The sequence below is a fragment of the Esox lucius genome, chromosome 19 (assembly GCF_011004845.1).
Source record: "Esox lucius isolate fEsoLuc1 chromosome 19, fEsoLuc1.pri, whole genome shotgun sequence".
In the NCBI taxonomy this organism is placed as follows: domain Eukaryota; kingdom Metazoa; phylum Chordata; class Actinopteri; order Esociformes; family Esocidae; genus Esox; species Esox lucius.
Window position 1 is genome coordinate 21,127,859 of NC_047587.1, and position 23,933 is coordinate 21,151,791.

The 23,933-nt window shown below is 43.6% G+C and overlaps 1 protein-coding gene across 10 annotated transcripts in view; it reads right to left on the minus strand.

The window, feature by feature from the left end:
- LOC105018430 (voltage-dependent calcium channel subunit alpha-2/delta-1) overlaps nt 1–23,933 on the minus strand; it is a 92,961-nt gene that overhangs the window by 26,658 nt on the left and 42,370 nt on the right. For 4 of the 10 annotated variants that reach the window (XM_034288371.1, XM_034288369.1, XM_034288370.1 and 1 more), the window contains exons 7-20: nt 17,229–17,360; nt 12,614–12,683; nt 11,638–11,688; nt 10,980–11,079; nt 8,282–8,440; nt 6,423–6,527; nt 5,207–5,285; nt 5,049–5,098; nt 4,855–4,944; nt 4,657–4,731; nt 4,459–4,539; nt 3,802–3,876; nt 2,496–2,555; nt 26–82 (exon numbers count right to left, since the gene is read on the minus strand). In XM_034288371.1, coding sequence (XP_034144262.1) covers nt 26–82; nt 2,496–2,555; nt 3,802–3,876; nt 4,459–4,539; nt 4,657–4,731; nt 4,855–4,944; nt 5,049–5,098; nt 5,207–5,285; nt 6,423–6,527; nt 8,282–8,440; nt 10,980–11,079; nt 11,638–11,688; nt 12,614–12,683; nt 17,229–17,360 — 1,184 coding nt within the window. Of the gene's footprint in view, nt 1–25; nt 98–2,495; nt 2,556–3,801; nt 3,877–4,458; nt 4,540–4,656; nt 4,732–4,854; nt 4,945–5,048; nt 5,099–5,206; nt 5,286–6,422; nt 6,528–8,281; nt 8,441–10,979; nt 11,080–11,637; nt 11,689–12,613; nt 12,684–17,228; nt 17,361–23,933 lie in introns of all 10 variants that reach the window. The other 6 variants (XM_034288377.1, XM_034288376.1, XM_034288373.1 and 3 more) reach the window with 2 other exon arrangements.

Here is a 23,933-nt window from a genome sequence, read left to right on the forward strand (position 1 = left end):
TGTGTGAGTGCGCATGTGTATTTACCTGCACTTTGATGTCGTTCTCCAGTTCGGCGTCAAGGAAGTCCAGAGTGACAGGTTCCTGGAATTTAGGGTTCTGAGGAGAGGAGGGTGTTTAGTCTGGTGGATGAGTTAGCACGACACATACACACTAACGCATGCATGCACACACGCACACACACACGCACGCACACACACACATACAAACAGACAGACAGGCCCACACACACATTACACAGAGAACCATATTAATGTATTCAATATGTATAAGAGGCCGGTGTTACTATGGTGAGAAACATTCAGTTATTTTAGTAAATGTACTTATTTTATATCAGTCCTTCTGAAACATGTCCACTTTTTACGGTGAGCTGAAATGCAGTAGGCTGTGTAATTTATGTTTTCCGTCACAGTTTCTTAGCATGGCTTCAAGCCACAGAGAACAACAGTAGTACTCCTTACTCTTTAAGACACATAGCAAGTTTCTATACAGGAGGATTACTTCTATAGCTAGTCGTATATCCATTTAGACACAACGAATAGTTTAGAAAGCATAGAACGTATGCCAGGCAGGGCTTAACCAATGCCATGAATACTTCAGCTGGAGTGTGTGTATGTGCTTTATACTGACTGCAGACTGTGTTAATGTCAGCAGTGAAACCCTATGTGCACATCAGTGACTTCATAATGTTATAAAAACGAAGCAGTAATACAAGACCAGCAACAAGGAGGGAACCTGATACTCTGGCTCCCTGTAATGCTGCTCTACCTTGAGACTGTATACACTCAACCGAAGGTTCATATGGATGTGTTTTCTAAAGCTGAAAAGACACACTGATGGTTAAGACGATGATGTTCATGCTTACATTGGAAGGACAGAGACAACATAGATTGGGGTAGTGCAGAAGATGAAGAGCATGAAAGAAAATCCAACAACACAAAAAGTGATTAATTTGAGGTCAAATACAGGCGATACAGAAAATGCAAGCACATTAAATGAACAGTAAAGGGAAGAAGGGGGATGAAAACGTGTGACAAAGTAATAGAATAATACTGAATGATAATGAAAAGAAAGTGGAGAAGACAGATCATAACAAAATAGAAAAGAAAAAAAGGGAGCTAGAAAGAAGGAAATGAATAAAAGGGAGAAAATAATGAGCAGGTAAGTGACTGGGTGGGTGTGGAAGACATCCAGGATCCAAATCCAGTGAGGGATTTGAGTGATGAATATTACATGCCTTTTCTATGCAACCATAATCACACACAGACCAAAACACAAGGGAAATAGAAACAAAGAGAATATGTTCAAAGCGTCCAAGGTCACCCTCAATAATCACACAACCCTCTGTTTCTCTTACCAAACACTGACACAGACACATGTTATGAACAGTGAGATTGACAGGGTGTGTGTGTGTGTGTGTGTGCCAGTGGTGGACCGACTCAACACTTCTGACCCACAGCCCAGAGGTCCATGCCCTTTCAGGAATACTTTACAGTACTGTACTGAAGGGCAAATTGACATGACTTATGAAGCAAATGTCTGTAGAATGACAATTCAAATAAGAAGGCATGGCAATAGTGCATGGATGGATTTTTTACAGCCCCATCCAACATCAAGTCAAACAAGCAGCAGTAAAAGACCCAGGTGTAATAATGGTGATTAGTTCATGCACTTCTTATCTCATTTCCCTTACTGAATCTATCTCTGTTTCTCTCACTGCTCCTCTCACTGCTTCTCGGACTAGTCTCACTGCTTCTCTCACTAATTCTCTGACTAGTCTCACTGCTTCTCTCACTGCTCCTCTCACTGCATCTCTGACTAGTCTCACTACTTCTCTCACTGCTCCTCTCACTGCATCTCTGACTAGCCTCACTGCTCCTCTCACTACTTCTCTGACTAGTCTCACTGCTCCTCTCACTACTTCTCTGACTAGTCTCACTGCTTCTCTCACTGCTTCTCTGACTAGTCTCACTGCTTTTTTCAATGCTTCTCTCACTGTTTCTCTGACTAGTCTCACTGCTGCTCTCACTGCTTCTCTGACTAGTCTCACTGCTTCTCTCACTGCTTCTCTCACTGCTTCTCGGACTAGTCTCACCGCTCCTCTAACTGCTTCTCTTTCTGCGTCGCTCTGCCAGACATCTCCAGCTCCAATGTCTTACATTTAACACACGTAAATATACACACACACTGAATCGTCTAGACTATTTCATGAAAAGGTAATGCCATTGCAGATGGAATAACAGAAAGAGTTACACAGATAAAATATAAAAAGTCAATATCAATTGGATAAAATATTCACAGTAACTCATGGAAGTTAGAAACTAGCTATAGCAGTAAAGATGAAAGCAGCAGCAAACACCATCACTTCAGAGTGGGCACTTAAGTAATTTAAAAACAAACACACACACTATGGTCAAACAGATGATGCCCTAAGGGAATATCATGACTACACTATGTTCTACTATAGTATACTAATCTAGATCTATTCTACTCTCACCTCATGAAAGGTAATGGCATATGGCTTATTGAGTCTTGTCTTGCGGTTGCGGATCTTTTTCTAGAAGATGCATGATGAGAGATATGAGTTGTTCAGTGGGAGACGTATCCAACTTGCCAGACTCCTTGCTCAATACAAGACCAGGCCATGCTTAGTTTCCTCTACACAAGGAGTCTGGATAAGACAGTTTCTAGGTCTCTAAAATGATTTAAACAATCTGATAGCTTTGAGAAACCAATGGGTTGTGCCAAAAGAATAACACGCTGATTTTGCTAGTTTTGGACAAAAACCCTCATTTCAATGTCACCTAATCAACTGCAATACAAAGGACTCCAAGACTGAAATATGTAATGCACAATATGCAGAGGAAGGTTCTCAGGCAAGTGGGAGACAATATCTCCATTTGTAAATAACATGAATTAATTGGTCAGGTACCTTCATCTAAAGGGAATATCAGTATCCGTGGACAGGCAGGAATGAAACCAGGGCCACTGCAACCTCAAACACAGAGTCTATTTGGATAGTCTGTAGAATATGTCTGCATGGTCAAAATCCCATTAGTCAGACCATGGCCCTCTGATGGCATTCATCTCCTGTCTTTATGAAGCCTGTTTCAAACCCTGACTGACATAATCACACACATGGTTCCTCCTCGGGGAACATATACAACCCTCCACATGACCCCCGGTCACAATGAAACGCTTGCCTTTCAGAAGAGACTGCACGCCTGCACACACACGAATGCATGGCCCTCGTATGCTGTGCGTTGGTCAAGGTTAAGTCCCAGTGCCCGTGTGTGTATGAACAGACTGGATCCATGAGTGTGTGTTTGTATAGATTGGATCCATGAGTGTGTGTCCATGTTGATTAGTATGGGTTAGGCTGCGGCTGGGTAAGACGCAATGTGTACATGTGTCCCGGGAGAACCAGGCCTCAGAACCAGGCCCGCCTCAAAACACAAATAGCCCAAATGGAGAGGCTGGGCCTGGGCAACACATGGCCTTCTGCAGCCTGTCAAGACCTGGCCTGGGGAGTTTTACAAGGATGAAGTCAGGATCAGGAGACGAGAAGGAAACGGGAGGAGGATTAGAAGAGGTAGGGTGGAGCAGTGGCTTGTGTTTCTCTAAAGGTGGGTCAGGCCGTTATGGTGGCCTGTGGCTAGACATACTGCTAGCATCATGTGTGGGGTCAAATGAACACGCATAAGGTCCACAGAAATCCTAGTAGCACGTCAGGAAGATCAGTCAACTGTGTATGAGTTGGGCTTGTAAGACAAGTGGTGACCGAACAGAAGTAGTAGGCGTACCTTAGGTTGAAGGTTGGGGTGTAGCAGTACATATCCATTTGGGTCAATGGCAAAATAATATCCATTAGGTCCGATCTGAGGAGTGGAGGAACAGAGGAGGTTAGAGGAGAGACTGGACAGACAGAAGATAAACGGTCAAAATTTGACATTTGTCTAGGCGGGTAACAAGAAAACCTTCTGCTAGGGGCAATGAGGGCTATTACATTTAAAGTAAATAGACTGTCAGTTTGCCAGGGTTTCGTGAACAGGGGCAGATGTAACGCTGCTAACTTTAAGATTGTGAGATTAAATCCACATAGATTAGATTCACCCAATTTCTGTTTCAGGACTCTGGAAACCTAACTATTCAGAATGCCTACCTAAGGGACCTATCCGGGTCATGCATCGCTCCACTCCACATAGACGTTGGGTTTCAATCCACATTTAGACTTTCACTTTACTGTCTACCTCTGGACAAATGTCAAATACTGACGTGAAACTGTGATACCTGGTTGGGAACACACTGTGTACACTGCTGGGAACATGTCTGCTCACTAAACCCCTACTCTGGCTTACAAATAATCATGAATGTGTTCATAATCAGGTCAGAGTAACGCTGAGACTGCCGTATGACAGAGAGGAGTGCTTCGGGCTGGAGTTTCACTGTGTGTTACTGACCGTGAAACGTGGCGTGAGCTTCTTGATGTCATCCAGTGACACGTCAATCCCCATGACCCCCAGGATGAGCTGGTTCTGAATCTGAGAGAGAGAAGAGAACATTTACGTATTCAATGGCAAAGTCAAGCTGACTTGGTATCTAATGCTAGCATGGGATTATCTGAAGAATGACTTGATGTGCATGTATGAGTATTTTACCTCTAATCCCCATTCATCTTTATACTTGGTCTTGTTGAAGACTGGTAGGGTTCCTGTGATGACCAGACCGAGCTCCTAATGCGCATACAGATGAAGGAAGTTTAAAGAAAGCACATCTACGTTCCTTTTTAGAACCCTCTCAAATGGAGGGGGATTTTGGTGAGGTGCATTGTGGGTCAGGAAGAAGTGATGACATACCAGAGCGTCAAGATAGACATTAGTCCACTGGACCTGCTTGGCCTGCTGGTCAGCTAGAACCATGGGTCTACCCAGCACATCCAGATACTCCTAGAACACAGGTATACATGCACTTTAAAATACACTAGGTCAACTACACACAATTCTGGGAAAAAATTAAACACATTCACACGCCCATAAAGAAAGTTCCTCACCTGAGTGTTGATGCGTATGGCTCCAATAGAGGGAATCTCATAGAAGTAACCTGGTAGAAGCAGACAATAGACTCACTTTCCATGACACAGCATGGCAACAGCCCAATCAACCCAGTGTTTGATATGTACTTAAGCCAAACAAATACATAACACTGTACCTTTATTAGCGCAGGCCATCCACTGGACCGGGCCTTTATCATAGTTGTGTTGACCCACCGAGAAGGTGAAGATACGCACCTAGAACACAGAGCAAAGTGAATCTGTCTGCAGAAACAACCACAGTGAACCACAATGTGTGATGACATTTCCCGTAGCGTTGCTGAACACGTAACTGAGCCATAGGATGTTCCATCGGTCTCCTAAGACCTGGTGCCACAGTGCCCCGTAGTGGGGGCTGTGGAGGCCTGGTGCTACAGTGTCCTGTAGTGGGGGCTGTGGAGGCCTGGTGCTACAGTGTCCTGTAGTGGGGGCTGTGGAGGCCTGGTGCTACAGTGTCCTGTAGTGGGGGCTGTGGAGGCCTGGTGCTACAGTGTCCTGTAGTGGGGGCTGTGGAGGCCTGGTGCTACAGTGTCCTGTAGTGGGGGCTGTGGAGGCCTGGTGCTACAATGCCCCATAGTGGGGGCTGTGGAGGCCTGGTGCTACAGTGTCCTGTAGTGGGGGCTGTGGAGGCCTGGTGCTACAGTGTCCTGTAGTGGGGGCTGTGGAGGCCTGGTGCTACAGTGTCCTGTAGTGGGGGCTGCGGAGGCCTGGTGCTACAGTGTCCTGTAGTAGGGGCTGTGGAGGCCTGGTGCTACAGTGCCTGTAGTGGGGGCTGTGGAGGCCTGGTGCTACAGTGTCCTGTAGTGGGGGCTGTGGAGGCCTGGTGCTACAGTGTCCTGTAGTGGGGGCTGCGGAGGCCTGGTGCTACAGTGTCCTGTAGTGGGGGCTGTGGAGGCCTGGTGCTACAGTGTCCTGTAGTGGGGGCTGTGGAGGCCTGGAGACGGTGTCATCGTCCTCTCCTTACCCCCCGTCATCCCGTCTATCCTGAGCCATAGCTTTGACAGAGTTATTTTTACACATGTGTCAAATCTGCTACAAGGGTGACTGACAGTAACTGAGAATGATCTCAGCGTGCGTATGTGTGTGTGTTTGTGTGTCTGAATGTGTGCATGGTACTGTGTGTGCGCGAGTAATGATCATCTGTCTACCACCTGTGTAAACCATAGAATCAGCACTCAGAGCACTTCGCCTTTAAGCCGTTACTCTCCCTTCAGAATTCAGACCTGGTTTCATTTCAAGAAGGGCCAACATCTAGGTGGACCATGCATTATAATGCATGCGCGCGTGTCTCTCTGCGTCTGCACGTGTTTGTGTGAGCGTGTGCTCAGCCTGTACCTTCTTGTCAGCGTTGTATCTCTGCAGTATGGCCGATGCCCTCTCCTCTCCTCCGTCAGTGAACAGCATGATGATCTTGTTACAGTTGGCCCTGGTAATGTTAGTCTGGATTCACAGAGAAGCACAGTGTGTATCAGGGGCCTTGGCAATGCACTCTAATAAACCAGAAACAAAGGAAGTGCAATAAAGTCTTCAAAAGTCAGCGTAGACCCATTACCCCAGAATCAATGATCCATTTTATGGTTTAACTTCTGTTGTTATTCATATCGGCGAGTGAGTCCTTGGCTCTGTCATTAGGGCAGTGTAGGAGGACTAGTTCTGGACAGGCATAGATGACCGGTGGAAATCCAAAAAAACATTGTGATACTTTCTGTGTCACCCCTCACAGGTCTACAATACACATCGGCAACGCAGTGCAGGGGCGTCTGGGTCAAAAGAGTCTCATGTTACCTCGACAATTTATTACGTCGTGTTAATCTCAAGGAAATGATCACAGCGGCAACGAGCCGTAGACTACTGCCTGTAGTGTAATAACATTACCCAGAACCACTATCCTGCACATCCATTCATCTAGTCCAGTTAATGAAGCCATTACTGTATGAGTGCTGGACCGACTCACAATATTGCACCTGCTCAGGGAGAGGATTTTCTGCAGTGATTTTCTGAAACGTGTCAGCGTTCTTTGTTAACAGGAAGAATAAACGGAATAAAAAGAGAGTACCCTACAGCGAGGCAATGCTGACAAACAAAGAGTCTGTCTGGGCTTCATGTGTTAAGATTGACAGGTGCTGCTGTTCTTCCATGAACACTACGAGGACCTGGGCCCAGATTTAATCCAAAAATGTGTTATTAAGACAGTTTCCCAATGAGCCGACGCCTGCAGCGCTCATCTCAAATGGCAGCTCATCTCTGAAAACCCTGCCGGTGGACTGACTGGCTTGGCAGGGGTTGGGTGCTCCGCAAAGCCTATAACCCGCTTTTGAAAACAGGCCCAGTTATAAGGCTAGATATATTTAAATGTCTTTAATTCAATTTACATATTTATTTAATCATTGTGCTTAAGCTTGGCCAACTACACTACTTTCCTCTGTTACTCACACTATTGTTTCATTAGATTACAGTTACGGTTATCTAATATAGAATTACGTGTAATTTTCTAAGCTTTATATGCTTTGTTTATATGCTTTGTTAAAAATATCAGTTATATTATAACGCACCAGCACATTGTTTCAATCATCTAAATTAAATATACATATTTTGGACTGAGGCTATCTATAGAAATACTGTAGACCTTTTTTGTAAGGCATGGATATGTAAAGCAAATACCAGTGGATTTTTTACTTTAGAATTTTGAATATCTCAGGATGGGACATTCTGGATGATGTGTTCTCAATGTATTCAGACCAGTGGTGCCATAGCATTTAATGCTACATCATACCAATGATATCTTGTTTTGTAATGTACAAGATGTTTGTCAGATTTATAGGCTCACACATTTTCAAAAGCGCTGGAGCGCTACCCCCAAACAAAAATGATGTTATATACAAAGCAACCACAGGTCTGATTGAATCAGCTTGCGTACCAGATTCCCCTTAGTTTTCACATACTGGAACTCTTCAACATCAGGATTGTTACAGACAATAGTAAGGGGTGACCATAAGGAGGGGTGAGAAAGTAGAAAAATACTAACTACAACCAGCAGAGGGCAATCTCTGACCATAATCAATCCTTCGAGAAAGCATAGCTCACAGGTGACAGTTCATCAGATATAAGATTAAGTTTGCTCTGAAAACGAGTTGGGCTTTCGTTATACATCTGTTATAACCACAGTGTAATAAACATAGCATACGGGCTCTTACTGCATAGAGCTGTTCGAAGGCAAACTCAAATCCCTTGGTGTAGTTGGTGATGCCTTTAGCTAAGATGTTCTGAATAGCATCCTTCAGGATCTTCTTATTCCTCACATTGGCCTGGACCAGGTGGTCAAAACATGCAGTATTATTCACCCTGGTGTTGAACTGAGAGAGGGAGAGGGATAGAGGTTAGTCGCTAATTACTCTGCATGCTCTCGGCTTCATGATCTGGTACCATGGAAACAAGACTCTCTCTTACCAACACACTCATTAGTGTGGAAAACTCCACACATGCACGCAGGAACATGCACACGCCTTGGCAGCCAGTCAACAGACAAACCAGATATTTGAACAGACACATTTTACCTGTTAGAATGGAGGCAGCTGCAGATACTGAATGACACTGACTGACTGACTGCCTGCCTTTAAGTGATTGACTGACTGACTGCCTTTAAGTGACCAACTGACTGTTTGTCAGAATGATTAAATTACATTAACAGAATGACTGCATGCCTTATTGACTTAGTAACTGACTGCCTGTCTGATTGACTGATTGTCTGACTGACTGATGGTCACTGGGTGTTACAGAGACTGACTGACTCCCAGGCTGACTGACTGAATGACTCCCTGACTGACACCCTGGCTGACTGACTGAATGACTCCCTGGCTGACTGACTGAATGACTCCCTGACTGAGTCCCTGGCTGACTGTCTGACTCCCTGGCTGACTGACTGACTGACTCCCTGGCTGACTGACTGAATGACTGACTCTCTGGCTGACTACTTATATCAGATTTTAGTATCATGCAGACATGTAGAACAATGGTCCAGTCACACAGTGCTGAACCAATCAATGTGCCTCTCTTAATGAGCCTATAGGGAGAGCAGATGTATGCATCCATAGAGACTAGCACAATCTAACTGGCTTTGTGTGCATTAGTGTGCATGTGTGTGTGATTCTGTGTGTGTGTGTGTGTGTGTGTGTGTTAATCTGTGTCTGGGTGATGACTTTGATCTTTCTAACTGAGTGACAGAGACACCACTCGGACTAGAAGGCAATTTCAAGGCTTCACTATCCTGACATGAACACTGAGTTTAGGAGACAGCGTGGACACACACAGAAAAACACTTATACTAGAATGTGCCCTTTTATCACCTAATCTATTCAAAGGAGAGGAGGTGTGTGAGAAGAAGGGTGGGAGGGAGAGAAAGAGGCAGTGGGAGAAAGAAAGGGAGGGGAGAGGAGGGGTGTAAATGAGACAGTATTGCTCTGCCATAAGGGGCTCATTAATTCATGTTAGAATCCATGCTAGGAGATTTCACAGCCAGATCCACTGCATCAGACTTTAGGCTGAATATTAATGGAACATGGAACATTTCATTGGGGAGTTTTCTCAGACATTAGCTGGGATTCGATTGATGTGAACTAGCATTGGTTAATAAAACCTAAGTATTCTGATGGCCTTTTTGTTACATTCAATGTATTTACCAGAAACCACACCACAAAAAGTCTTCAATCCATGACTGGTAGGCATGTTGTATGTTTCATCAGATCTTATTAGTGGAGCCACACTGAGTGTGTGTAATGGGTTTCAGTTCAATTAAATCTGACACTGAACAGAGAGCTAAGCGCCAGACCCTAATCCCAGTAAAGGCTCTGGACAGCCTGCCTGTTCACTCCAAAACACAGGGCCACCAAGCTACTAAGGGCTAGCTATCAGCACTGAACAAGCAGGATAAAAGTGATGACCACACACACACACACACACACACACACACACACACACACAAACACACTAAGAGAAAGATATCTGTATTCGTCTGACAATGCATTAACATTAGGGATGTTTGTGTCCAAATGTCAACTTAGTCCCAAGGCTGCTGTTAATGAGAAGGGATTTATGGGTAATATTACAGATGAAAGATTTTTCTGTCAGGTTACAATACCCACAGGACAGGAGGATGTGTGTGTGTGCGCGTGTGCATGTGTGTGTGTACGTGTGCGTTTTCGTGTGTGTGTGTGCGTGCGTGCGCATGCATGTGTGTGTGCATGTGTGTGCATGCGTGTGCATTAATGCTTATGTGTGCATGTGATACTTGGGAGACCCCAGCTGTACCAGTTGATTTAAGGCTATCCAATAACAACTTATGTCAATACTCAAGTCTCTCATCACTGCTATTTCTCAGTCAGCACGGAAACCAAACATATTGTGTTTTACTGTGGACATGGTGCATTACTGATTCAACAGTTTGTGTTTTTGTCAACCTCTGGGTTCAACAGGAATTCGGTTCTTTTTTAGCTGGTTCTAGCCGAGTGTAATTTGAGTCAATCTTCGAGAGGTAAGAGTGGCAAAGAGAAGGAGATGGAGAAAGAGAGGGAGGGAGAGTGATGGATAACTATTCCACATGGTCTTCTGAGCATCACTCTGAGGTGGGTGTAGTATGGGGTGTAGGGAGGGGTGGTTGACACTCCCTCAGAGTGTTCCTGGACACACTGGGTAGTTTAAATCCTCCTTTCCAAATGGAGCAGAGGGCATTTTCATTACAGGCCTGTTTTAAAGAGAGGGGCGACACTACAGAAATCCATATTTCATTACTTCTCAACTGCCAATTCTCTCTCTCTTTTTCTCTCTCTCTTTCTCTCTCTCTCTCTCTCTCTCTCATACTCACACACACACACACAGTCACTCTGTGCGCATACTTACATAGACCACATTGACATAGTCATCATCAGACAGAGTCTCAAGCATCTCACTGACGGAGGTCCTGATGAGCTTCAGAGTGAGACCAGACACACTGCCACTCCTAAAGAACATTTTCATTTAGTTTGATTTGATTGTACCAGGTGAAATATGTACACGGGGAGAAGAGGGAATAAATGTGTCAACTGGAAGCTTGGGATGATTAGTTGGCCATGTCAGTATGATGACCAGATGGGAAATCAGGCAATGACTAACATTAACAAAATACTCTAATGATCAGTGACATGGGATCTTTAGGGACCACACAGAGTCAGTACACCTGCTGAACATCCAATACGAAAGATGGCACCCAACTTAGGGCAATGTCCCCTTCACTGCCCTGGAGCTTTGAGATTTCATTTTTAAACCAGAGATTAGAGTGTCTCCTTCTAGCCCTCTGTGCTTCCAGCAGCATCTGGTTTTCCACTGAGTGGGATGCAGGGGGCTGCCGGCTTTAAACATTCACACAGACTAATAAAGTTAGAATGAGGAGATCCATTTCTAGGATTAAACCTATCCCCAGACTACACTGCAAGACGCAAGAACCTCACTGTGATGGAAAAGGAGGGTGCGCAGGCCAGTGTTACTCGGGTGCAACAGTGAAGGGTCCGTGGTGACTTACGCATCCACGAGGATCAGCATGTCCTTAGGTGAAGCAGCTCCCTGAATGTACCTGCACACATACATACACACATTAGAAACAGTGCGTAACAGCTGTGAAGTATTACAGACTTACATTTTTCATGCGTGACCAGCCCTGCAGGACCTTGGTCTGTTTTCCACTATTCAGGGATAATAAGGACCAACCAGTCTTTCAATGTGACAATTGCCCACCTGCTGAGGGCTACAGGGATGAGGTCACGACGCTCAGCAGGCAGGTAGCAAACTTGCACAGGATACTTGGAAAGCCACATCCTCTTACACTGACTGGATGGTTTAATAGACGTATCAACACAATGTCAAGCCTTGTCTGACGGCCCATTGGATAGCGTGGCTCCCTTCCCAGTGAGGTCTCCTCTTGAGCATAGAGTTGGTGGGATTGAGAGCAAACATTTGGAGGTTCTTCCTACAGATCTGGCAAGCTGGCCATACATGATCGTCGCCACCCCGCTGACAGATGGAAGGAGGATTCTGTTTGCAACTGGGACCAAGATGTTTTGCCGGTGTTTAACACCTTTCGCCACCCTGGATCCATCCATCAATTCTTGCAGAAACTACCACCATATCAGACTTCACTTACCGTATCCAGGTTTAAACCAAACAGTTAGGGAGGATCAGTTCTAGTTAAGAGAGTTTTGCAAAATACTGCTTGTGTATGTCTCTTTTCAATACAAAGATTTGTTTTAAAAACAACTGCCCCGGTCCTTTCTTTTCTCAATATTTTCATGTTCATGTGTTTTAGACTTTATTGAGTTTTAAATTATTTTCTTCATTTAAAATGTATCTTCAGGGCACACTTGAAAATGAGAATCCATTCTGCTTGAATGAATAAATAAATAATAAAGGGAATATGGATTTCTGTGTCTGGATTAGGCCTTAGGTCCTCATAAAGGTAGAAAGACACACATCTGTGTGTTTGTGCGTGAAAAGTATCTCACCACGGTCTCCTGCGCACATCGTAGAGGTCAATCTTGGTGGGGGTTTTACGAGCATCCATCCATGGGGAGGCTGAAGAAGAAAAACATACCAAAGAATATTCTTTAGTTCGCTATCAATGCTATCCTTCACTTTTACATGGAAAACAATGGTGAAATGTCTGCATTTGTGACAGTGTGACTCTTTCAGAAAAAAATAAGGAAGGATGTTGTTATTTCATGATGCCTACATGATAACACTTGCAGCAGAATGAAACTCATTGTCATTCATACACTCAATATTCATTTGAGAAATGCAGACAGCGGTGTTTAGTAACAACCACTGACTAGAATCATTATCACAGAGTTCTGTTATTCACACTGAGTACCTATATAGTTATCCATCTAGCTATCTAGCCATCAATCAATTTATACAAAGTTTGGGGTCACTGAAAATGTCCTTGTTTTCCATTAAATAAACATCACATTGATCAGAAATACAGTGCAGACGTTAATGTTCTATGACTACGGTAACGAGAAACAGCAGATTAATAATGGGATATCTACAGTAAGGTCTGGGAATAATTGGACGCTGACACAAGTTTTGTTATTGTGTCTGTTTACCAAAATATATTCATGTTACAGTTAAATAATGAATATGTGCTTAAAGTGCAGTCTCCCAACTTTAATTAGATGGTATTCACATCCAAATTGGATGGAGGGTTTAGAGATTACAGCTCTTTAATATGAAGCCCCCTCTTTTTCAAAGGACCAAAAGTAATTGGACATTAGACTCAAAAGCTGTTTCATTGACAGGTGTGGGCTATTCCTTCATTATTTCATCACAAATTAAGTAAATAAAAGATCTGGAGTTGATTCCAGGTGTGGCATTCACATTTGGAAGCTGTTGCTGTGAACCCACAACATGCAGTTAAAGGAGCTCTCAATGCAAGTGAAACAGGCCATGCTTAAGCAGCAACACTCCAACAGAGAGATAGCAGGCACTTTAGGAGTGGCCAAATCAACAGTTTGATTCATTTTAAGAAAAAAAGAACGCACTGGTAAGCTCTGCAACACACAAAGGGCTGGACGTCCATGGAAGACAACAGTGGTGGATGATCATAGGATCCTTTCCAAGGTAAAGAAAAACCTGTTCACAACATCCAACCAAGTGAAGAACACTCTCCAGAATGTAGGCATATCATTATTATTAAGTCCACCATGAAGAGAAGACTTCACAAGAGCAAATACAGAGGGTTCACCAGAAGGTGCAAACCATTCATAAGCCTCAAGAATAGAAAGGCCAGATTAGACTGCCAAAAAACAATCTAAAAAAGCCAGCCCAGTTCTAGATTGGCATTTCTCAGACAGATGAAACTAAGATCAACCTGTAGCAGAATGATGGGAAGACAACCACCACATCTGTAAAACACGGTGAAGGCAGTGTGATGGCATGGACATGCATGGCTTACAATGGCACTGGGTCACTAGTGTTTATTAATTATGTGACAGAAGACAGAAGCAGCCGGATGAATTCTGAAGTGTATAAGGATATATTGTCCACTCAGATTCAGCCAAATTCAGCGAAGTTGATTGGATGGCGCCTCACTTTACAGATGAACAATGACCCAAAACATACTGTAAGAGCAATCCAGGAGTTTAAGGCAACGCAGTGGAATATTCTCCAATGGTGAGTTAATCACCTGATCTCAACCTGATTGAGCATGCATTTCACTTGCTGAAGACAACATGTAAGGCAGAAAGGCCCAAGAACAAACAACAATTGAAGACAGCTGCAGTAAAGGCCAGGCAAAGCATCACAAAGGAGGAAACCCAGCCTTTGGTGATGTCCATGCATGCAGAAAGTCTGCACTTCAGCTGCGTCGTTTCATTTCAAATCCATTGTGGCACGTAGATAGCCCAAATTATGAAAGTTTTTCAGTGTCCAAATATTTCCGTCCCTAACTGTTTAGGCATACAGAGGCCGATTATTAGCAATAATCAATCCTGTGTTCCAATGGCACTTTGTGTTCGCACAACTGAGCAAGAGGACAAATACATTAGAGTCTAGTTTGAAAAAGAGTCCTCACTGGTCCTCATGAATGTGTACCCGCAAAACACCAGCCTCAACATCAACAGTGAAGAGGTGATTCTGGGATGCTGGCCTTCTAGACAGCATTGAAAAGAAAAAGCCATATCTCAGACTGGCCAATAAAAAGAAAAGATTAAGATTGGAAAAAGAACACAGACACTGGACAGAGGAAGATTGGGAAAGAAATTGCTATGGACAGACAAATCGAAGTTTGAGGTGGACGGATCACAAAGGAGAGCATTCGTGACCTAGACCGAATGAAAAGATGCTGCCATCTGTCAAGCATGGTGGAGGCAATGTGATGGTCTGGGGGTGCTTTGTTTGTGGTAAAGTAGGAGATGTGTACAAGGTAAAAGGGATCTTGAAGAAAGATTTTACAACGCAATGCCAACAGTCAGCAAGGTTGTAATAGGTGGAAATAGAGGATTCTATGAGGAAAGCAAGGTTTGAAAGACCAAATTATTATTTCAATTAGAAATGATAATTTCTAAACTTAATTACTAGTCAACTACTATATTTTGTAATAATTTTGCTAAATTTCCTATTCAAACATATTTCATTTTCATGGAAGACCCCAAACTTTTGAACGGTAATTATATGTATATATATTTACATTTTTCATACATTTTTAATACATTATACATACATACATATAAATATACATACATACACATATACATATATATATATATACGTAAACATATATACACATATACAAATATACACATAAACTCACCTAAAGGATTATTAGGAACACCTGTTCAATTTCACATTAATGCAATTATCTAATCAACCAAACACATGGCAGTTGCTTCAATGCATTTTGGGGTGTGGTCCTGGTCAAGACAATCTCCTGAACTCCAAACTGATTGTCAGAATGGAAAAGAAAGGTGATTTAAGCAATTTTGAGCGTGGCATGGTTGTTGGTGCCAGACGGGCCGGTCTGTGTATTTCACAATCTGCTCAGTTACTGGGATTTTCACGCACAACCATTTCTAGGGTTTTGCAAAGAATGATACCCTGCAGATTTTGCAGATTTTCCTACTTACAAAGCATGTAGAGATCTGTCATTTTTATCATAGGTACACTTCAACTGTGAGAGACTGAATCTAAAACAAAAATCCAGAAAATCACATTGTATGATTTTTTAATAATTAATTAGCATTTTATTGCATGACATAAGTATTTGATCACCTACCAACCAGTAAGAATTCCGGCTCTCACAGACCTGTTAGTTTTTCTTTAAGAAGCCCTCCTGTTCTCCACTCATTACCTGTATTAACTGCACCTGTTTGAACTCGTTACCTGTAATAAAGACACCTGACTCAATCACACAGACTCCAACCTCTCCACAATGGCCAAGACCCAAGAGCTGTGTAAGGACATCAGGGATAAAATTGTAGACCTGCACAAGGATGGGATGGGCTACAGGACAATAGGCAAGCAGCTTGGTGAGAAGACAACATTCACCAATTATTAGAAAATGGAAGATGTTCAAGATGACGGTCAATCTCCCTCGGTCTGGGGCTCCATGCAAGATCTCACCTTGTGGGGCATCAATGATCATGAGGAAGGTGAGGGATAAGCCTAGAAATACACGGCAGGATCTGGTCAATGACCTGAAAAGAGCTGGGACCACAGTCTCAAAGAAAACCATTAGTAACACACTATGCCGTCATGGATTAAAATCCTGCAGCAAAGGCAAGGTCCCCCTGCTCAAGCCAGCACATGTCCAGGCCTGTCTGAAGTTTTCCAATGACCATCTGGATGATCCAGAGGAGGAATGGGAGAAGGTCATGTGATCTGATGAGACAAAAATAGAGCTTTTTGGTCTAAACTCCACACGCCGTGTTTGGAGGAAGAAGAAGGGAGCCATGGATGGGGCCATGTTTCGCGAGATCTTGGCCAACCACCTCCTTCCCTCAGTAAGAGCATTGAAGATGGGTCGTGGCTGGGTCTTCCAGCATGACAATGACCCGAAACACACAGCCAGGGCAACTAAGGAGTGGCTCCGTAAGAAGCATCTCAAGGTCCTGGAGTGGCCTAGCCTGAACCCGATAGAAAATCTTTGGAGGGAGCTGAAAGTCCGTATTGCCCAGTGACAGCCTCAAAACCTGAAGGATCTGGAGAAGTTCTGTAAGGAGGACTGGGCCAAAATCCATGCTGCAGTGTGTGCAAACCAAGAACTACAAGAAACGTATGATGTTTGTAATTGCAAACAAAGGTTTCTGTACCAAATATTAAGTTCTGCTTTTCTGATGGATCAAAACACTTATGTCATGCAATAAAATGCAAATTAAGTACTTAAAAATCCTACAATTGGATTTTCTGGACTTTTGTTTTAGATTCCGTCACTCACAGTTGAAGAGTACCTATGATAAAAATTACAGACTTCTACATGCTTTGTAAGTGGGAAAACCTGCAAAATCGGCAGTGTATCAAATACTTGTTCTCCCCACTGTATGTGCTTACAGCATGATCAAACCAATAGAAAGGTTTTTGATGGTGTTTAATGTATCTGTGTATTTATATGTGAGTGTGTGTTACCTGGGTAGTATCGGGCCAGTCCAGTAGCACTACCAAACACCTGCCAGAGCAGAGTGGGGTCATCCTCTCTGTTCTTCTTAAACACATCCTCCAGTGCCTCCGTCCAGTTCAACTCATTTAGCACAATAGTGGCTACAAACACACACACACACACACATTCATGTACACACACAACACAAACATAAACACACAAACACACACGCAAACAGGCAAAACAGATATATGTTGGATTAACATCGTGATTCACAATGCCAATCACCACAATGGTATATATTATGAAAAGGGGGGAAACAATCATCTAACAGCTGAATCCTGAGTCATTGGATAAAATCAACGCCCTCTCTCCCTCACTCTGACACCTGTTCATTATCGTGATCATCCTCACCAGTGTTTCTTTCACTGTCCCTATATACAGCTCCGGAAAAGATTAAGAGACCACTGCACCATTTTCTTTCCTATCCAAAAAGCATGAAAAGGAAGGTTTTGAGTGAGGAACAGAAGGGTTAAAAATAAGAGACCACTGCAAATTGAACGCTTCTGTTTCTCACTCAAAACGTTCCTTTTCAGCTTTTTGGAAAGTAAAGAAAAAGGTGCAGTGGTCTCTTAACTTTTCCAGAGCTTTAGGCACATTGGCCCTCATTTATCAAAAGTGCGCACACCAAATTTCCAGCGTATACCTGGCGTACACCCAAAACCACGGTGACTTTGAGATTTATCAATATGGACGTTGGCGTACGGCACTCTCAAATCCTACGCCAGCTCAGGAGGTGGTGTACGCACGTTTTGAGTTAGTGCGGAAATGCGCAGGAAAGAAAATCCTAACGCACTGACAAACTAAAAGATATGATATATTATGACCCACTGTAAAAAAACAATAACATAATAATTACAAACTTCAGTGTTTATTTTTGTGCAACATGGACTTCAATGTTTAATTTCTGTGATTTTACCAAAGCATTTGAGTTCTATGTATTCCTTCAGATGCGAGCCTGTGCGCTTTACATGACGTTTCAGGGTTAGGCCCGGCAGTTGCGCACGGACTGGGTTCAGTAATAAAAGGCTTTTAATGACCAAAATATAATTCAGACTGACAAAATAATAAAAATGACATTCTTTTTCTTTTAAATAATAATAGAAATAATAATAATAACGACATTCTTCTTCTAAATAACAATAAACGTATTTAATAATAAATATCATGAAATAATAAGACGAATATTAAAAATTGTCATGCAATTATTAATGTGAATGAATGGTACTCCACATCACATCATCATCTTTTATTCCGCTTTTTAAACAGCCAAATGAAACTATTTTATTTATTTCTACCTCCCTGGTGATCGTCTCAATCTCCACGTCAGAGAAGTTTCTCTTTTTTGCCGTCTTCCGTGTGTCCATGGCGTAAAATGAGGGCGTGGGGGAAGCGGAGACTTGAATATATAGGGGCGTGTTATTCTAATGACGATCGTTTTCAGCCGCGGCATTTATGAAGGGCAGGTATTGCGTACACCTGGATTTTAAAGGTACGCACAGCTTGATAAATCAGGCGGTGAGAGGAGTGTAAGCAAAATCTTACGCCAACATATACGCCCGTTTCTACACAATAATGATAAATGAGGGCCATTGTATTGGGGTTTACTTTCCAAAACAGGTTATCAGTGTTTTCTGCACCTGCCTCCACCTTCAGGTGTTGAACATAGTCATTTTTTAAGTTTTAAAGCTACTTGCATTAAAAATAACTTACTTTACATGACATACAGGTAAAGTAACGTTTACATGACATTTGCGTCACCTAAAGTAGAAAGCTCAGTAAAGGTGCCTTTCAAGTAAGGTGTGCATACTACCTTTGAAAGGTAGCCTATAATAACTCGGCTATAAACTACCTAAAAGTAGTTGAAAGATGTCTAACAATGGTGACAAAAACAATATCTGTTACAGTACATGAAATACATTGTTTCTTTGAATTATATCTAGATAAAATGCAGTAAACATATCCGACCAACTGGGCAAATTAAAATCCATCCATCCATCCATCTTCTTCCACTTATCCGGGGCCGGGTTGCGGGGGCAGCAGTCTAAGCAGAGATGCCCAGACTTCCCTCTCCCTAGACCAGACCTGGGCAAACACCGGCCCGCGGGCCACATCCGGCCCGTTGTATGTCCCTGTCCGGCCCACGTGAGGCCAATCATATATTATAGGGATGCACCGAAAATTCGGCCACCGAATAATTGACACAATATTTTCTTTCGGTGTTTCGGTTTTTGGTTTTTGGCCTTTTGGAAATGTTATATTGAAAAGTGTTACGTTTGTATTACTGACGTATGGATGTATATGCATGCGTGAGCTGAGAGTGAAGGTGAACAGCGACAAGTGACGCTAGCCAGGTTACCCTCAAGATGTCGGCTCACGCTAAGAAAAGAAAAGTTGATAACGAATGCCGTGTTTTCAACAAGACATGGACTGCCAAGTATTTCTTTACAGAAATTAAAGTTAAAGCCATTTGCTTAATCTGTGGTACACAGGTGGCTGTGTTTAAGGATTATAATTTGAATCACCACTACACGACCAAGCATAAGGATAAATACAGAAATGTGTCTGATGAAGAGCGCGCGTGGGAGCCTGATGCGTTGCTAGCAAAACTGCAAACCCAACAAGGACTTTTTACGAAACTTCACACCCCCAGAGATGCAACCAGGCCTGATAGGACTCCTTCTTCAGCTTGACGGCATCCCTTACATCCGGTGTCCACCACCGGATTCGGGGATTGCCGCCTCGACAGGCACCGGAGACCTTACGGCCACAGCTCAGAGCGGCCGCTTCGACAATGAAGGTGGAGAACATGGTCCACTCGGACTCAATATCTCCAGCCTCCCTCGGGATCCAGTCGAAGCTCTGCCGGAGGTGGGAGTTAAAGATTTCTCTGACAGGAGACTCGGCCAGACGTTCCCAGCAGACCCTTACAGTACGCTTGGGTCTGCCGAGTCTGTCCAGCTTCCTCCCCCGCCATCGGATCCAACTCACCACCAGGTGGTGATCAGTTGACAGCTCCGCCCCTCTCTTTACCCGAGTGTCCAAGACATACGGCCGCAGGTCAGATGAAACGACAACAAAGTCGATCATCGACCTATGGCCTAGGGTGTCCTGGTGCCACGTGCACTGATGGACACCCTTATGCTTGAACATGGTGTTTGTTATGGACAAACTGTGACTAGCACAGAAGTCCAATAACTGAACACCACTCGGGTTCAGATCAGGGGGGCCGTTCCTCCCAATCACACCCCTCCAGGTGTCACTGTCGTTGCCCATGTGGGCGTTGAAGTCCCCCAGTAGAACGATGGAGTCCCCAGTCAGAGCACTTTCCAGCACCCCTCCCAGAGACTCCAAGAAGGTCGGGTACTCTGCACTGCCGTTCGGCCCGTAGGCACAAACAACAGTGAGAGACCAACCAACTTCAGAGTGGTGAAGAGTCCATCTTCTCTCAAGGAGTGTGGTTCCAGAGCCCAAGCCGTGCGTAGAGGTGATCCCGACTATCTCTAGTCGGAACCTTTCAACCTCACACACGATCTCAGGCTCATTCCCCGCCAGCGAGGTGACGTTCCACATCCCTAGAGCTAGTTTCCGTGTCCAGGGATCGGGTTGTCGAGGCCCCCGCCTTCGACTGCCACCCGATCCTCTACGCACCGACCCCTTATGGTCCCTCCTGCAGGTGGTGAGCCCACGGAATGGTGGCCCCACGTCGCTCCTTCGGGCTGAGCCCAGCAGGACCCCGTGGGGAAAGGCCCGGCCACCAGGTGCTCGCATACGAGCCCCAACCCCGGGCCTGGCTCCAGGGTGGGGCCCCGGATGTGCCATACCGGGCGACGTCATGGTCCTCAAAATGTTTTTCATCATTAAAGGGTTTTGAACCGCTCTTAGTCTGACCCGTCGCCTAGGACCTGTTTGCCCTGGGAGACCCCTACAAGGGGCACATAGCCCCAGACAACATAGCTCCTAGGGTCACTCGAGTACTCAAACCCCTCCACCACGTTAAGGTGGCAATTCAAATTAAAATAATTGCCCAATAAACAGAGATATGATGGTTTGCTCAGTGACACTAATGCTGAAATATTAATTCATTTACTATCAGAAAAAAAACTAAGTAACATGAAATAAAATGCCGCCTGGGGAAAGAGCCCCACCCCTATTTCTTTAAAAATCAAATACAGAAATTCACAATTTCTCTGACTGCCACTTGAATTGTTCAGAGAGAAACATGTTGATGGTTTTTCAGTAAATTAGTCATATGTTTAATATGTTGAGTGAAAGTATAAGGAACATTTTAATAAATGTGTAGGTGAGGTAAAAGAGAGGAACACTTCTTCCAAACTATATGGCATAATCTTCCATTGGGGGTTGTAAGTTGCTGCTAACAGTCTGCGGAGAACTTTCTAACAGTTACAAATTAAATCCAACAGGCTACTTTAGGACGCATAAGGATTGGGAATGGCTTACAACAAACATTTGTTTTGCCTCTCAATGCGTAACTGCTCTTAATTACCAGTTCTGGTGTAATTTTTCTGGTGTGTGAATCTTGTATGCAAGATTAGCTGTGACATGTCTTATTGATGATTAAACCAAGCACAATTCATTTGCATACATACCTCTAGATTAGTTTTTAGTATGTGTGTGTGTGTGTGTGAGTGCATATGTTAATTTGTGAATGCATGCATACATACATTTATGTGCACCATTATAAAAATATTATATATATATATATATATATATATATATATATATATATATATATATATATATATATATATATATATATATATACACACACTCACCTAAAAGATTATTAGGAACACCTGTTCAATTTCTCATTAATGCAATTATCTAATCAACCAATCACATGGCAGTTGCTTCAATGCATTTAGGGCTGTGGTCCTGGTCAAGACAATCTCCTGAACTCCAAACTGAATGTCAGAATGGGAAAGAAAGGTGATTTTGAGTGTGGCATGGTTGTTGGTGCCAAATGAGCCAGTCTGAGTATTTTACAATCTGCTCAGTTACTGGGATTTTCACGCACAACCATTTCTAGGGTTTACAAAGAATGGTGTGAAAAGGGAAAAACATCCAGTATGCGGCAGTCCTGTGGGCGAAAATGCCTTGCTGATGCTAAAGGTCAGAGGAGAATGGGCCGACTGATTCAAGCTGATAGAAGAGCAACTTTGCCTGAAATAACCACTCGTTACAACCGAGGTATGCAGCAAAGCATTTGTGAAGCCACAACACGCACAACCTTGAGGCGGATGGGCTACAACAGCAGAAGACCCCACTGGGTACCACTCACCTCCACTACAAATAGGAAAAAGAGGCTACAATTTGCACAAGCTCACCAAAATTGGACAGTTGAAGACTGGAAGAATGTTACCTGGTCTGATGAGTCTCGATTTCTGTTGAGACATTCAGATGGTAGAGTCAGAATTTGGCGTGAACAGAATGAGAACATGGATCCATCATGCCTTGTCACCACTGTGCAGGCTGGTGGTGGTGGTGTAATGGTGTGGGGGATGTTTTCTTGGCACACTTTAGGCCCCTTAGTGCCAATTGGGCATTGTTTAAATGCCACAGCCTACCTGAGCATTGTTTCTGACCATGTCCATCCCTTTATGACCACCATGTACCCATCCTCTGATGGCTACTTCCAGCAGGATAATGCACCGTGTCACAAAGTTCAAATCATTGAACAATGAGTTCACTGTACTGAAATGGCCCCCACAGTCACCAGATCTCAACCCAATAGAGCATCTTTGGAATGTGGTGGAACGGGAGCTTCGTGCCCTGGATGTGCATCCCACAAATCTCCATCAACTGCAAGATGCTATCCTATCAACATTTCTAAAGAATGCTTTCAGCACCTTGTTGAATCAATGCCACGTAGAATTAAGGCAGTTCTGAAGGCGAAAGGGGGTCAAACACAGTATTAGTATGGTGTTCCTAATAATCCTTTAGGTGAGTGTATTACATTATGGGAATATGGTCTGAATGAGTCTGGCTACATTCACTGTCTCTCTCTCTTTCTGTGAAAATGTAACCAGTCTGTTGCTCTCTCAGTTCAGCCACTCCTCAGACTATTCCATTGCATAATTAGCTTAACAAAGCCGTTATCAAGATTAACAAGCTCATATTATGTATTACAAGATGTGCACACTTTAGTTCCCCAGTATTTGGGAAAAAACAGTCAACTCCCCCCTCCTGCTGAAGCCTCATTTTGGTGGATGTGAATCTGGATGAGATTGGTTGATGAAGGTGGCAGGAGGAGGTCTGATTGTGGCTCCTCCAATCAGTGAGTTCATAGATGAACCAATGCATTCTCTATCTGTTTCCTTTTAGGGGTGTTGTGAGTTGTGGTTTAAATAATCCTCAACCCCTGTCTCATTTCTGAGGTGTTGGGAGGTTTGGTTTAAATAATACTCTAGCCCTGTCTCTTTTTGAGGTGTGGTTTAAATAATCCTTTACCCCTGTCTCCTTTCTGAGGTTTTGTGAGGTGTGGTTTAAATAATCCTCTAGCCCTGTCTCCTTTTTGAGGCGTGGTTTAAATAATCCTCTAGCACTGTCTCCTTTCTGAGGTGTTGTGAGGTGTGGTTTAAATAATCCTCTACCCCTGTCTCCTTTGTGAGGTGTTGTGAGGTGTGGTTTAAAGAATCCTCTAGCACTGTCTC